The following is a 15133-nucleotide window of genomic DNA, read 5'->3' on the forward strand; positions in this document are numbered from 1 at the left end:
TGTTTGACAGTTCATTTTTGACCATGGAAAAAGCAAAATTTTGTTTTGTACGCTGCTATTTGCAAGATAGTTTGAAACTGTCAAAAAATCCTGAACAAACAATTAAGTGTATCTAGAGCGGGGACTGTTTGGCAACTGCCGTTTCAAAGATCAACAACAAACTGTCAAGACCTAAAAAGTTTTGGATAATGGGAAGTTTAAACATCTATTGTTCCATGTCAATGAGAAAACTGCATCTGCTGATTAACAAGCAATTCAGTGTGCCTGAGTGGAGATTGTTAAGTAAAATTTAAACTATACTTCGAGAGCACTGGCTATTTGCCATCCAACCGTTGTAATCAAAGAACACATTAATGCAAAAGGATCCATAGGAGCAAAAGGTAATCACCGTCTCTAGCAGTACTGGGTGGACTTGATGGCAGTGTTCGTTCTATCTTGAGAAGTTGTTTGCTCACTTCCTCCAGCTGTGATGCATTTTTTGAGAGCCTATAACACTCCTGGCTGCTCCTTCCGACCAGTTTGGCCACTTGATCCAATTCGTGTTCACTGAGGCTCATTATCTGCCAGCAGCTGGCAATTTGCTCTCTTAATGATGAAGACAGAAGTGCTTCGGGGTTTTTAACTCCACATTCCATTGCGGCCCGTCGAAAACAGTCCAATCCTCTAATGAAGGATGGGCCTTCAGTCCTTGCAAACAGGTATGGGTTATTTTTGGACACACCTGCTTGATCTCGATTTTCAATGAGTAAATCAACTGACAAAACCATCCTTTCTGTTAGCAGAACCAGCATGTTCCTTCCATACTGACCTTCAAGTTCCAACCTGGTGAAATTGGCACCAAGGTCCAGCTCCAATTTAGTGCATTTCCTTATTTGATCTGCAGAGGGCACAAATGTTCCCAGACTCTTTTTGTGAGTATAGGTTTGCAAGAGTAATCTACCAATATTTCCTACCCTTCCTCTGTTAAACAGACACACATCCGCTAGAGTGGCCTCGCTGAGCTTTTTCCATGTTGACAGACTAGGACTGTCTTTCAGCTCTTTTCTCGCTTCATCTTCTTCCCTTGTGATAAACCTGTGGAGTTTTATCAAATCTTCCGTCACAGTTGATTTGTCTACTTCCACTTTTTTGACCTCTTGTTTGAGAGATAATGCAAGTGCTTTGCGTGAAAAACTCTCACTCCATTTTGTATCAAGAAGCTGTATGAACTTTTTCACCTCACTTTCAGTTTCACTGTCCTCCGTCATCCGACTTTCCCCAAAAGCTATTTCTGCAGCTCGTTTCAAAGAGTAGCCAATCTTCGAGACGAGTGAAACCGTTTTAAATTTACTGGAACTGGGATCAAATCCACTCACTTTTTTGGCCCCTTCAACAGCTAATTCAAATCTGGATGGTAGACAAACTTCATGCAAATACTTAACGCTCTTGTCAAGCTCATGTACAGCAAGCACAAATCTACCTAGTTCCCTCATCTTTTGTGCAATATATGCAAACTGAGACTTGTCATGGTCATACTTAGCAGACAAGGCATTGCCATATTTACAAATAAGTGGGTCATTTCTGATATGCCTTGAAATATCATCTTGATGCATGATGTGTATGATTTCCTCACAACGTTCAGTTAAGAACTCAGACATTGGAAGCAGCCGAGAGGCGGCACTGTGGACTCCGCTTCTGTTTGTCCTTTCAGAGGATTTCTGATCTCCCTTTCTGGCCTTACATGACCTCTCATGTCTCCATAAGTCAGTTTTGCGATAAAAAGCAAAGCAGTGCTGACAAGGCAGGAAGTCACGTACCGAAATGCTGGGATTTTTCACCTGCTTCTTTGTGACAATTTCCCCCTCACCACTTTTGAGAACTTTGAAATTATGTTCATAGTCTCCTTTATTTCGGATTTGGTCAAGCAAAGTCTGTCTGACTTTGGAACCTTTGGGAAAGTGTATTGCATGGGCAACATCTGTCTCTTCTGCATGTTTCCTTTCCAAATGCTTTGCAAGTTGGGTAAAAGCCATTTTGCAATATAAACAGAAGTGCTTTTTGCATGATTCTTTTTTCTCATCATCCACTGGGGTTGGTTTTGTTTCAAGCACTTTTTTGCAGGTCCTTAAACTGGATCGCGTTGGTTGTTTCCTCTCCACATTTTTCCTGCGACGCCTTGATCGTCTTTTAGCAATCCCCTTTGTTTCTGACTTTAACAGAACTTGTTCTGTACTATCTGACTGACCTGCCACAACATCCTCTGCCTCATCACCTGACTCATTTGCTTTCTTGGGGGAACTTTGTATGTTAGCTAAGCCATTTTTTTCTGTTTTGTCACTGTCCCTTGTCAGGATCCCTTCTGCATTTCTGGCTGGATTTGAATGATCAAAGTTCAAACTCATTTTACTTGATAAACCACCTTTTGTGTTGTCTGAGATCTTGTCTTCTTGTGCTTGCTTCTGGTCTTCCTCTCCTTGACTTTCCTGCATGGTAGCTGAATCACAAGCAGTGTATTCGGATTCAGTTATATCCCTCCCACATGTTTGGATCATTTCCTGTTCCTTCACCGTCACTAGCTCAGTGTTTGTACTGGCAGGGCAGCTTGGAATTTTTTCGCCATCGTTTGGGCCATCCAAATCTTGTGGGATAATCTCATTTATTGTTGGAGTACCCTCTTCATTTTGTGCACTGTCAAGGTTAGAGGTCAACTTAAGAGCATCACTTGAACTCCTCTCTTCACTTGAACTCCTCTCTCCTTCAAATGACTTCGTCTCACCAATAGTACAAGCCTGCAAAAGAACAAGTATATGTAAGACTCATCGCCAAATCAGACCTCATGAATATTTTGATTTGGTGAACTTACAAGACAGATCCATTAGAACATAAATGTGTGTGTGTGTATGTGTGTGTATGCGTGTGTGTGGTGAGGGTGGTTTGACTTTTGGTTGTTAAGTGGTGGTAATAAGCTATACTTTTTTGCTATTGCCTTGTTAAAATCCTGTGCACATTTTTCAGTTGCTGTTTACACATCAGCACCTTGGCAATGCCCCATAAAGATTCAGGCTCATTCAAACAGAAGTCAACGTGATGGCCACACATCACCTTTTAGCCCAACATCAGTATCAGAAGACCCCTGACAACTCTCAAATCTCCAGTACAAAAACCACATGTGACCCATTCAAGAATAGTTAATGGCTTTATTGGATCAAGCAGCGTTTTGACATTGTAATTGTCTAACCAAGTATATGTCGTCATGGGGTGTTGGATGAAATGCTACATGGAGAGAACATAATAGTATGCACTGACACTAGACCTACATTCATGGCTTGCAATCAAAACAAATAATTATATTACTTTTGATGGCATATACAAAATATTTAAACTAACCGTTGCTGTGTTTTACAGTAAAATCTATGAAAGTAGTGATTCAACACAACATGTCTTCAAAGTGGCTTAAAAATAAAAAAATGAAAAAAAAAAAAAAAATTCAAATATATATAAAATAATAAACCATTACAGATTCCAGGACCCGGCCAAGTACAAATGGCAAAACATGGGAACATTTTCATTGTGTCTGGCCATTCACAACATTAAGTTTTTCTTTTGGTTGTCATCTATGCTTTAAAACGTTTAATTGTAAGGTAAAAATGAAATAAAATCCTGAATACATGGAAAGTTACTGCCGATGGGGGTGCACATGTTGTTCTATGATCATGATTATGATACATGTTCTGAAAGCACAGTTTGTACCTGCTTCAAAGGGTTCATCTTGTCCTGTAACTTCGTGTGTTCAGTATCTTCTTCCATTGGCTTGTTCTCTGCAAGGTAAAATGACACCACAGTCTCTAATGCGCAATAATTATAATGAGTATACAGCATGATGAATTCATATTAGATTCAAGTTACCAATGTACACACAGTTACACCTAAATAAACAACTTACATAAACCAGTTAATGTTTTATATAATAACCTAGCTTAACTTAAGATGCTACGAGCAGTGAGTAAACAGATTGAAGAGCATCTCAAGTCATCCAGAGAGAAGCAGTAAGATCTCATAACAGAGCTCTGGTGGAAATTTTCATTAACTTTTTGCAGATTCTGCCTACAAACAAAAATGCAGTTCAGGTTAAAATTAACTTGAATGGCCCTTTAATTCTCAATACATTACAGGTATAGTTTAATACTAAAAACTTGTACTACAACACTGTTTTTTAGCCTTAAGCAAACTAAATGACTGCCTAACAAAATATTTACACCATTACATCACTGTTGCTTAACAAACATCATATTTTTGAGGTCACACTCTTACCTTTTTGTAGAAGCAATGGTGCTTTGGAGTTGGACAAACATCTTGAAGCGTTGAATTATTAGTAGGCATGAAGTATTTAGAGTAGATCTTGACGAAACAGATTCTTTGGTGCACAGTTCTATACTACATTTTATCATCCAAGTGTAGTATGGGTTAAATATTAAGATGCTTTGAATGTGATGGAATATAGTCTTCTCCGTCTACATCACGTAGCCTTTTGAGCCATTCCCCTCATGTTTACTGTTCAGTATTTTCCCGTCCTGCTGATACTGTTGCATAACTTGACCATTTAACTCAAGGGTTTTCTAGGATACCCTTGAGTTAAATGAAGTACTTCCAAATTTGATCCAGTCAATTCACAAACAGTTGATTGTATCCTGACACCGAAAATTTCTCTACAAGCATCTTTTGTCTCACAATAAGTTACACCTTGACATTGTTGTAATATGTCTGAAAATTGTGCTGGAAATTGTTAAAAATATTTCCTGGGGAGACATTCAACATGGGACAAAAGCAATTTCTTGATGACCATTGTTTATGTCAATTAAGTTAAAATATTTTCAACCACTTCCACAAGACAAAGGATTATTTTTCACCCAATGTTAGTTCCCTTTTATGTAATACAAAGGACCTGGCTGGGCAACTATTCAGTGCTGGTGTAACAAACAACCGTGTGACACTTGTTATCCAAAAAAATTCATGTTTTTCTATACTGGACTGCACAAACACACCCATACATACACACTGGGGACGACCAAGGTGCGAGCTGTTAAATATGTGAAATGTGATTTAGAATTGAAAACTCAAGAAGGCTTGACATTTATGTAAAAAAGAAATAATAATAAATTAAAGCACAAAATAGTCAGCAGATAGAAATAGGATGGTTTGGAGGTATGGCTTTTAAAATGTACTAAAAATTAATGTTTGGAGGGGGACTGAACATACCTCCTGGTCCAGATTGTAGTCCTCTTTGGAATTAAGTGCCAATTTTACAGCCATGTAATTTCCATTTTTCACAGCATCCCGCAACTCACCTAACAGAAACAAAGTGAAGCAAAATGAAATGTAAAGAATGTATACATTATAGAGCACAATAACACATCCATGAAAATGTCTGTTTTAATAAATAGGGCCTTCTAGTGGTGTAACAATTCTCAAGTGCAGAAACTGTATGCATTGTATGCTTCCAATGACAAAGTAGCTCTGATAAAGTGATTTGCAGAGTAACATATTAGCAGCAATTTGTTATTACCTTATTGTTAAAGGGCACAGTACAATGAAAATGAATATTTTAGAAAATGTTATCATGTGTCCCTGTGATATTTGTGCTGCACTTAAGGATGAATACATATGTACATTCATCAAACCAAATAGGATTTGCAGCACCCTGCTCGTAAAAAACAATGGCTTTGACTGTTAGCTTGTGGCTCATTGTAGATAGCGAAGCACTATCATGGGTCAGACCTGTGTGTGTAGATGCCTGTTGATTACATTTTAGTGGTCCTTGTTTTCGCCTCCTCCTCTTGATTTAAGGTGTGGAGGTGTGGATTAAAAGCCAAATGTCCTCTATAAATCCATATTCTTTCATAAAGGGCAAGCCATGCCCATTGATTCAACCAAAACTGGCATGTCCTTATATCTAGCCCACGTGTTTGGAACTAGCCACATTAAAGACGCTAAAGAGGTTGAAACTGCCATTTCACCTGGACTTTAAAGACAAGGAGATAAAACTGAGGTTGTCAAACTCCAAAAGTCAGGTAGTTTGAAATTTTGATTAACAACCATGCACCTTTTTAGGTTATTTTGACAAAGTCAGAATTCTACTTCAGCTACTTCTTTAGAAGGTTCTAGATAGCAGTAGTAGTCAGACAGTAGACAAAAGTAGGTCATTTGTCTTCAGTGTGAATACTCACTGGGTGATAAAGGTGGAGCTGACAGGATCTCATCCTCCCCATTCAAATGTTTCTGGAAGTCATCCAGAGTCATCCAGTCCAGGTTGAGGTCCATTCCTAGACTCAAAGTGGCTTGGCCCTTGTCTGTACAACACACAATGCAGAGAAAGATGCTGAATTAGTTGACAGGATGAAACCTTGAATACTGCAATCCAAATTACCTCTTCTTTTCAAATGTCTTACTCAAATTCATCTTTCAAACCTCCGTTAATGTTGTTTCACTGACGTCATATGTCAATATGATCAGATATCAAGCGAACTGTATACTTTAATATAAAGCAACAATCTGATATGTGGAAGCAGCGAAGATGAGCATGTGCCTAGTGGCTAGTCCGAAACATACCAGGTTTGTCAGCGCCCTCTGGGGTGTCCTGGGTGTCCTGATTGTCATCACAGGCCATAAAGAGTCTGGGCTCACTGTCCTCTCTCCTCTTCCTCCTTTCATCTGTTGGGGTTCTCCTCTCCCAGCCGGGCCGCTGAGTCTCCTCTTGCCTCTCCCTCCGCTCCCTGGGTTCCTCTCCAGGCCTCTGCTTTGCTGTAGGTTCATCTCCTTCCCTCTCTTCACTGTCCAGGTTGAAACCATAACTCTGGCCAGGCCTGGGGACTATAGGGGGAGTAGACAAACTGTCATATAAGACCCTAGACAGCTTTACATCCTCCATCACAGTCATCCAAAAAAACCTATAGACAACAGCAGCTTGTCTTCATGGTTGCCATTCATCTTTCCTGTTTGGTGAAAACTATACTGTCTTTGTCCTATTTGTCCTGTCCTTATATCCTTTGCATGCCAATCTAAAGTAGATCATCTCTTGGAGCAAATAACAAACAAAGTATCCATTAAGCCTTTTTTCCACCTTCACCTGTGGCACCTAACAGCAAAGTTCTTCAGGTCTTCTCTGTGGTGCACTGTGACGCTGCCTTACTGCAATGATTGTGCTTCGCCTTCTGCGCAGCAAACAAAGTGCTAACGGTCAACTTTTAGCTACACTACAGTGTGATTTACCATTCGCAAGATGACAATGAGGAAAAGATGAATATTGATACTGCTGACACAACAGTACTTACACTTCACAAAGACACACAAAAGAAAAAGAGTGGGTATAAGAGCATTAGAAATGTAATAACTTTGTGTCGAGGAGGCAATCTTTTCCCTTGACTAGTGTTTTCTCAGAGCTTCCGTCTGATCGCTTTTCCCAGATATACAGAATCTCCTTCAACACCCCTGACAAACTTTTCTATTCCATGGTTTGTGGGAAACAAAGGGCTAGAAATTATTAAAAAACAAAAAAACACAAATGCAAAATTGCTAATATTGCATCTCTCACTATGTAACTAAGTAGTTTGGACCACAAACACATCTGGGAAGAACAAACCAACTGAATATTCAGCTAAATCTTGCATGCCGTTTGTTGTGCATTACTAATTCTGCTTTGTGAGTATCTTGTTTCACAAATAACGGATTGTAGACGCCAGTAAATAACACACACTAAATAATCCAATAGACGTTGTTTTGCACGGTTTTACATATTTAGATTTCTCTTAGGTGCACACCGATACCATTTTTTTCAAACCGAGTACGAGTACAGGTATTTTCATTTGTGTACTTGCAAAATTGTGCATCTTAAAATAAAGTACTTAATTTTTGAAAAAATTTAATTTCTGCTTCCCCTCAAGTAAAGTTTCAGCTACTGCACTCATGCACTCCTGAACATCCCCTCCATCAGTAAATGGCTTTTTGTATTGACCAAAAATCCAAGCGACTCTGGGGAACATTCATTAGCTCTCAGAGAGTGCCATGTTTAGTTATGTTTCCCTGTCTCCGGCTCACCCGTCTCTTTGTCTTCTCTCCCTGTGTTGCTCACTCGTCTTTCCGTCTGTCGCATCTCACCTCTTTCGTCTGTCTGTATTTAGAGTTGCAATGTTTATCGCATGGAATGCACAGATTTGATTGGATGAGAAGCATCACGTGGGATGGCTTATCTCAGATGCAATTGGTCAGTGGATCCGCTAAACCAGTACCGCCCTGTCAAAATTTCAAATACAGCAATAATTCATTGACTATAGGTCCAGGTCTGTATATAATGGCATCGGGGTCCAGACTTGGACTGCGGTCTGCCTGTTAGTGACCTATTGCCTAGACACTAAAATCCCAAATATCAAGCCGCTCTCTGATAACGGTCTTTATTTTTCATGCAATGTAAGGCCTAATGCAATAAAGTGTTATCAGTGCCTGGTATCAGTGCATTTTTGCGAGTACGAGTATATGAGCACAGTATCGGCCCGATATCCGATGCCAGTATCTGCATCTGTGCATCCCTAATTTCTGCATTTGGTTTATTTTCACCTAGTGTTGCTCTTTGACAGAAGTCAGTCTGGGCTGAGGTGAATACATGTTCAAACTAAGAAAATCAACAACCACATGTTTTATACATGACGTGATATGTTGTGCATTTGTGTCATGCATACCATCTGATGGCTTGTTCTTCTCTGTCTTCTTGGGCTCTGGTTTCTGCCCTGGAGAATCTTTGTTTGTCTTGGGGATCTTCTCAATCTTTCCTATGATCTATTGTTGGGGAAAAAAACAAAATGTAAAAAACCTTTTCTTTTTTCCAGACAAACCACTGAGCAGCAGGGTCCATCAAACAGAGCAATCATTTTGGTGATGTGATCACGTCATGTCCTGACTTTTTTGATTTCTCAGACTTGCTTGCAGGTGCCTTTGGTGCTTTTGTACAACTTCTTAAACATTTTCAGTTGAATCCAGACAGATATTTTTCATTTTGCAAAGACTGAGACCTTGAGTCTGGGTATCACAACTGCATAAGAGGAAAACTAGAATTACTGCCTTGCGATCGTCAGCCTCCACCAGCCAGTCAAGTTGCAATTTACATCCATGTTTGTCCAGATAGGGAAAATACATGTAGTTAAGACTTTGAAGGAATTTAATTAAAAGGATTAAGTGTATTTTTTAGGCAAAATGGAAGTTAGCACTACATTGACATGTAGGATTAATTTCTATTAAACATGCTGTCTTCACTTACAGGCTATTTTTACAGGAGAGTACAGAGGACTGATAGAGAGCTTCACATGGTGCAACAACAATCACCTGAGGATCAATATCAGCAATAGGAGCTTATGCTGGTTAACAGTGCTCCATATATATGAATGTTATTGCAAAGAAGCTACTTATTCTGAAACATGAATGCTTCACACACATCTTCAGTCTGGCAGCACAAAAGATCTATACAGATTACTCAGTTGAATAATGGTCAGAAAAGTGTTTTTCAGATCATTATGTCAAAGTGAAGTTGACCTTTAAGGTTTTGTATATAAAACCCTTCACTTCTTCCCTTAATTTCATCCTGATGGATACTTGTGTGAAATTTTGTGGTAGTTAGCATGGGATAAGGGAAAACAAAACATTTTTTGTGAGGTCACGGTCAGCTATGACCACTAAATTCGAATTAGTTCATCCAACAAAATGGGATTCAACCACTTTTTCTGCACTTTTGGTGAGTTAAATCAACATGTATCACACTTTCAACTTCAAAAAATTACTGTCATACGATGCAACTAATACTGTACCTTCGTGGATTTGCTGCTGCTCTTTTCTGGGGTTGGCTGATGCACTGGCTGCCTGCGGGGGGCGCGGTCCTTGGCCTCACAGTTTAACAGGAACTTTTCAAACAGGTTAGTGGAGCCTGTGGCATCCTTCTGTCCCAAAACCTCCTCTTTAGCCACCTCTTCCTCCTTACCCTTACTGCTGCTAGCTGCTGTGACAGAGGATGAAGAAGACGATGATGTGGAGGAAGATGGGACCTTGGGTGGCACTGATGAGCTCTCCTGCCCTTTGCTCTTGGCTTTCCTATGTAAGATAGAGCTATCGCTGGAGTCTGAGTGTGGGGCGGATTCATCTTTGCCTTTAGAGGTGAGGCTCTTTAGTTTTTGGAGGCTGATTTCTTTTGTAGCAGCATCTGGCTTTCTGCTCTTTTTGTCATGGATGAGGTCCTTAATGCCCTGCAGCTTTACTTCCCACTTCCCCTTCTTTTGCCTGGACTCATCCAAACGTGACTTATCGGCTGACTTTACTGCAGCTTCCGTTGATGCAGTAGCATCCATTTGGGACTCTGATGGGCCGTCACTCAGGTAGTCTTCCAAAGGTGCAGTGGCCTCGTCTTCCGAGGTTTCAATTTTCCTTTCCTTCTTCCCTTTCTTTTTCTTCCCCTCATCTCCTTTTTCTTTCCTATGCTTTCCTCCCTCCTTTCCCTTGTCCTTCTTCTGTTTTTTGGGGGGAACAGGCTCATCTTCCTCATCATCAGAGTCAACCAACCGCTTCTTTGATTCAGTCTTTTTCTCCTTTGAAGGAGAGGGTGGGGTTGAGGGTCTCTCTTCTTCTTCTTCGTCTTCTTCTTCTTCATCTTCATCTGTCTCTGGTGCCGGGAGAGGCCTGATTTCCTCCTTCCGTTTGTCTTTATTCTTCTTCTTTTTCTCCTTTGGAGGTGGTTCCTCTTCCCTGATCTTTGTCTTTTTCTTCTTCTTTATGGGTGACTCAGTTGGACGGTCTTTGTCACCATCACTCTCTGAGTCGGCATCGAACACGTCGCTCTTTGTAGGCAGCACTTTCTAAAAGGGGAACGGAACATGCACTGTCACATCTTTTGGACTTAAAATACTTGAGCAAATGTTTCAAAAAGGAAGGAGATGCAACCGACCCCATCTTTTTGACCTCAAGGATACACACACTAACTTGTTTTGTTGAGTAACACTGAACTTTGGCTTGTTTACAATAAAACTCTACCAGGCCCCTTAAAGTATAATGTTCAGTTTCTGATTTAAAAACCTGGTGCTGTTCTCAAACTAATTTTCCCTCCTCATTCTATTACTTACACATACATAGATTTGACTATAGCATCAGTAACATTAGACAGGGTTTGCTTAAAATTAGCCTGACGGCAAACTGCCGCATCTGTCGCATTACAGAGGACAGCATGGAAAACTATGGTTTGCATCGCTAACAGTTCAGTTGATTGAACACAGACTTACTTCTGGTTAGCCTTGGGGCTGCACAAAACAGTTAAATATTATAATGCAATTATTCTGATAGATGTTAGTTCAAGCTACAAAATTCACAATTAGCATCAGTTATTCTTTTTTGCATCATTCCGTTTTCACTTATGATGTGATGTGTCAGTGGTTGGGGTCTTTAACAAAACAAACACGTTTGCTTACATCTTGGGACAAATGTTGTGGGCTGGGGCCTCTGCTGCATTACAGGTCTCCTGTTTGTCACACATTTTTACCCTTCATTTTACCACTTCTGTGATTTGGATACAGAATCCGTCTTTACAGAGAACACTGACTGTGTTAATATTATAAAAAGATAGTACCCAGTACACCAGTATTATTGTTTTGGAATAAAGTATCACAATTATTATGTATACCTGACTGTCACTTAAACTTACCACGGTCTTCTTGGGTTCTGCTTCTTTCTTGGACTTTACTTCAGCCATGTTCTTCTTAAAAGACAAGAGGACCTCGCGACAGTCCTCCAAATGGGCCTCTGGTTCCCAAGTGTCATCATCAGAGCAGTAATTCTTCCACCGGACTCTGTAGAGCACTTCACCCTAAAAACAGACAAACAAGATATGAAGCTGATGCCAACGCCGACACAGTAGCTAGTAGCTGGTAGCTGTCAGAATTTGGCTGAAGACTCTTTCACTAGCCAACAGAATCTTTGGAGCAATACGACATTTACATATAATAGCTGCCTGAATGCAAACATAGCTGATGAACGATTTAAAATTAATAATAGTAGTATTTTGAATGGTACACACTTTATTTTGTTTCACTGGTTGTATTCATAATATATTATACATTACAAACAAGACAACAAGAGTTCATTAGGGAGAAAAAGCAAAACAAATAAAAGATACACCAGAAAACTGCTGGCAAAATATGAACATCAGCAAATGCTCATTGCAGGTACACATGTTAACTGACCTGAACCATGTTGTAATTATTTATACAATGGAAAACTAATGTGAGAAGCTAGGATGCACATGAAAGCGATTTATTTAAGCATATTATATATATATATATATATATATATATATATATATATATATATATATATATATATATATATATATATATATATATATATATATATATATATATATATATGATGTAACCAGAAGTCTTGAGTGATAGCGTCTAAGTGTGACTTTTATCAAATGAGAATAGTTCTAAATTTTAAAAATCTTTGTGCTTGTAGTCAGGACATTATTTCCATACAAGAGAACTTGTATGAATAGCGGCCAATGATTCCTGTGGCTAAGGCTTACATTTAACAGGCCAGAATCAAGGTAATTCAGATACACAATGTTTTTCCCCTTTGATGGATTTAAAGAGGAGTGTTTTCATACAAACATTTAAAAGTGGCCAACAATTGAAGTCAAACAAGTCTATGCAGAAATAATGACAGGAAAACTGCACCAGTAACAAAACAGGTATCTGCAGTATTAATATACTTATCACAGTGACACTCCCTAGTATAGTATTTATCAAACAATACTGGCACTGTTCAAGTTCATTTAAATTCATGTTTCGTATAAGAGAACTGTTACTTTCAAGACTTGACTGTGATACTGCTTTGATAAAGTTTAGACAACTTGTTTTTTAAAGAGTAAAAGTGAGGATAGCACTGTAGCTGGAGATCATTTTATTGTCAGTGTGAATGCTCCTTGAAACAGCTTACTGTTCAGCTATGGAAAGCATGTTATTAAGCAGTTAAACCTTTGATGGGAAGATCAATATATTTCTCTTCAGTTGGAAGCAAGATTGCAAAACTTTGACAAGTCATTTCTCCCTTTCTGCAAAAGTTTCTCCCTTACCTATATTTAACTAATTAATGCGTCTTCATAATTTAAAAAAACAACAACAAACAAACCTAATTCAATAATAATAATAATCATAATAATAATAATAATAATAATATTTCTCCATCATAAATTCACCTATGTTATCTCAGTGTTTCTGAATCATTAAATCTCATAAATCACATTTAAGAGTTTCAAAAGCTGGGGGAAAATCTAATTACCCAATTTGCTCTAAACAAACCAAGTGAATGTGAATCTGGCACTCAAAGAACAAAACAAACACGACCCTGCAACACCTCCTCTCACTCACACAAAAGCACTCCCTCCCAGTCACTCCCATTAAGGACTAGTTATTATTTAAGCGTGAAAATGTGGTATCACTTTGGGACAAAGCATTACTTTGTAAACACAATTCAAGAGTATAATGGGGGGGATAAACTCTGTAAAGATGAGGGAATTAACTGTGTAGTCATCCACAATCAACATCAGCTAAAGTAATTAGTCATAAGCCTAATCAAATCCATTGCACGTGTACACACACGGCTAGTAAATGGTATTTTTGATGCTTTTGTTTCATGGAGCACTACATTGTAATCGGTAAGAGTGACGGTTTATCACTTGCTAAAACCACAACTGAAATAGTCAAGTAACTTCAATGCGCAGGCGCCAAAGCGAGAGGCTGCCTTTTCTGTAGCTCGTCTGTTTCGTGTCTGTTTTAGTCTTTTTAAACTTTTTTCTCCTTTGCAACTTTTTATCTTTTTCACGCATCGAGTTGAAATCTATCTATGCTAATTTTATATTTCTGTGAGTGATCTGTTTTTTTATGTGGGTGAAATATGTGTTTATGTGTATAAGTTACTGGATGTCTAGAATTTCCCTCGGGATGAATACAGTATCTATCTATCTATCTATCTATCTTTCTATCTATCTATCAGATCAACACGTTACAACTACGTTACAGTGTGTTTACAGAGGCACCTTGTAACTTAAAACAATTAAAACCAACTACAGTCGATTATTATCCGCTGCGGTATTTCTCTATTAATGCACAGAAATGTAAAAAACAGGTAAGTCGGTCAGTTTCTGTCATTTCAAATTTCGGCGGCCACAATGGTACCCTAGCAGCCTTCGTACTGGGAATTAACTACGTTAACTGGCTTTGTTTACCATCAGGGAACCATCAACCATTCAATCTGTTTGATGCACAATGTGACTGGCATTATTATCCCCAATATTTGTTTGATCTAGCTATGATGCTGGTCAAGAGCACCCGTGATGAAAATATTTCCAGGTTTGCAAAGCGTCCGTCCTTGGCCCCAGCAGGGGAGAGGCGAGCGGACATCATGGGAGAAGTTGTACAGCCAACGATGCTGTGTGTGCACGAGCAGTGAGCCCCGTCAAGAGAGTAGTGTCATATGACTGGTTAACTGACACATGAGCAATTCACTGCACCAAAATACACTTGAAATACATTGCAAAGAGGCGTTTTGATGACGGAAAGTGTCTGGGCATCGTTGTAGGTGGGCTATGCGTCGTGGGAGTGGAGTGAAAGCAATGCCAGCCATGTTTGCCAAGCTAGCCAGGCGGCTACGTAGCATTTAGCTAGCTTTAACGTTACCTCTTCCACTCGCATGTCAATGATCCGCTCCACTTCGTATACATCTTCTTCCTCGTCTTGTTCACTGTCCGCAGGCTCTACCTTATCAGTCTCAGCATCCATGGCTGCGGGTTGGTGCTGGTTTGCTAAAAATTAAGCTATTCAGATTCAGCACTCCGTAAGGCCGCTTTGGTTGCTTGCTCACCGAGGCAGGACGCTAGCGTACCTGGCCGTAGTTACTGCACTAGCGCCGCAGACCAGCTACCGCCCGCTCTTACAATGCTGCATTCACATGCTGCTCCCAGGCTCCCATTATTCTACTTCCAAGTCGTATTCACGCTATTCATCAATTTTGAAATGTTGTGGTCGAAGTTTGTAAGCGGCAAAACTGATCTGTGTTTTACGGTACGCATCAT

The 15133-nt window shown here is 39.5% G+C and overlaps 1 protein-coding gene across 4 annotated transcripts in view; it reads right to left on the reverse strand.

The window, feature by feature from the left end:
* The window catches only part of mphosph8 (M-phase phosphoprotein 8), a 28699-nt gene extending 13692 nt beyond the window's left edge, over window positions 1-15007 (reverse strand). Inside the window, exons 1-8 of one of the 4 annotated variants that reach the window (XM_030427974.1) lie at window positions 14739-15007; window positions 11705-11866; window positions 9828-10865; window positions 8709-8805; window positions 6586-6846; window positions 6204-6326; window positions 5236-5324; window positions 2399-2768 (exon numbers count right to left, since the gene is read on the reverse strand). In XM_030427974.1, coding sequence (XP_030283834.1) covers window positions 2399-2768; window positions 5236-5324; window positions 6204-6326; window positions 6586-6846; window positions 8709-8805; window positions 9828-10865; window positions 11705-11866; window positions 14739-14840 — 2242 coding nt within the window. In that variant the 5' untranslated portion in view covers window positions 14841-15007. Of the gene's footprint in view, window positions 1-388; window positions 2769-3729; window positions 5154-5235; window positions 5325-6203; window positions 6327-6585; window positions 6847-8708; window positions 8806-9827; window positions 10866-11704; window positions 11867-14738 lie in introns of those variants that run through there. The other 3 variants (XM_030427972.1, XM_030427975.1, XM_030427973.1) reach the window with 3 other exon arrangements.
* Window positions 15008-15133: the final 126 nt, after the last annotated feature.

Source organism: Sparus aurata, chromosome 9 (assembly GCF_900880675.1).
Source record: "Sparus aurata chromosome 9, fSpaAur1.1, whole genome shotgun sequence".
Classification (NCBI taxonomy): Eukaryota; Metazoa; Chordata; class Actinopteri; order Spariformes; family Sparidae; genus Sparus; species Sparus aurata.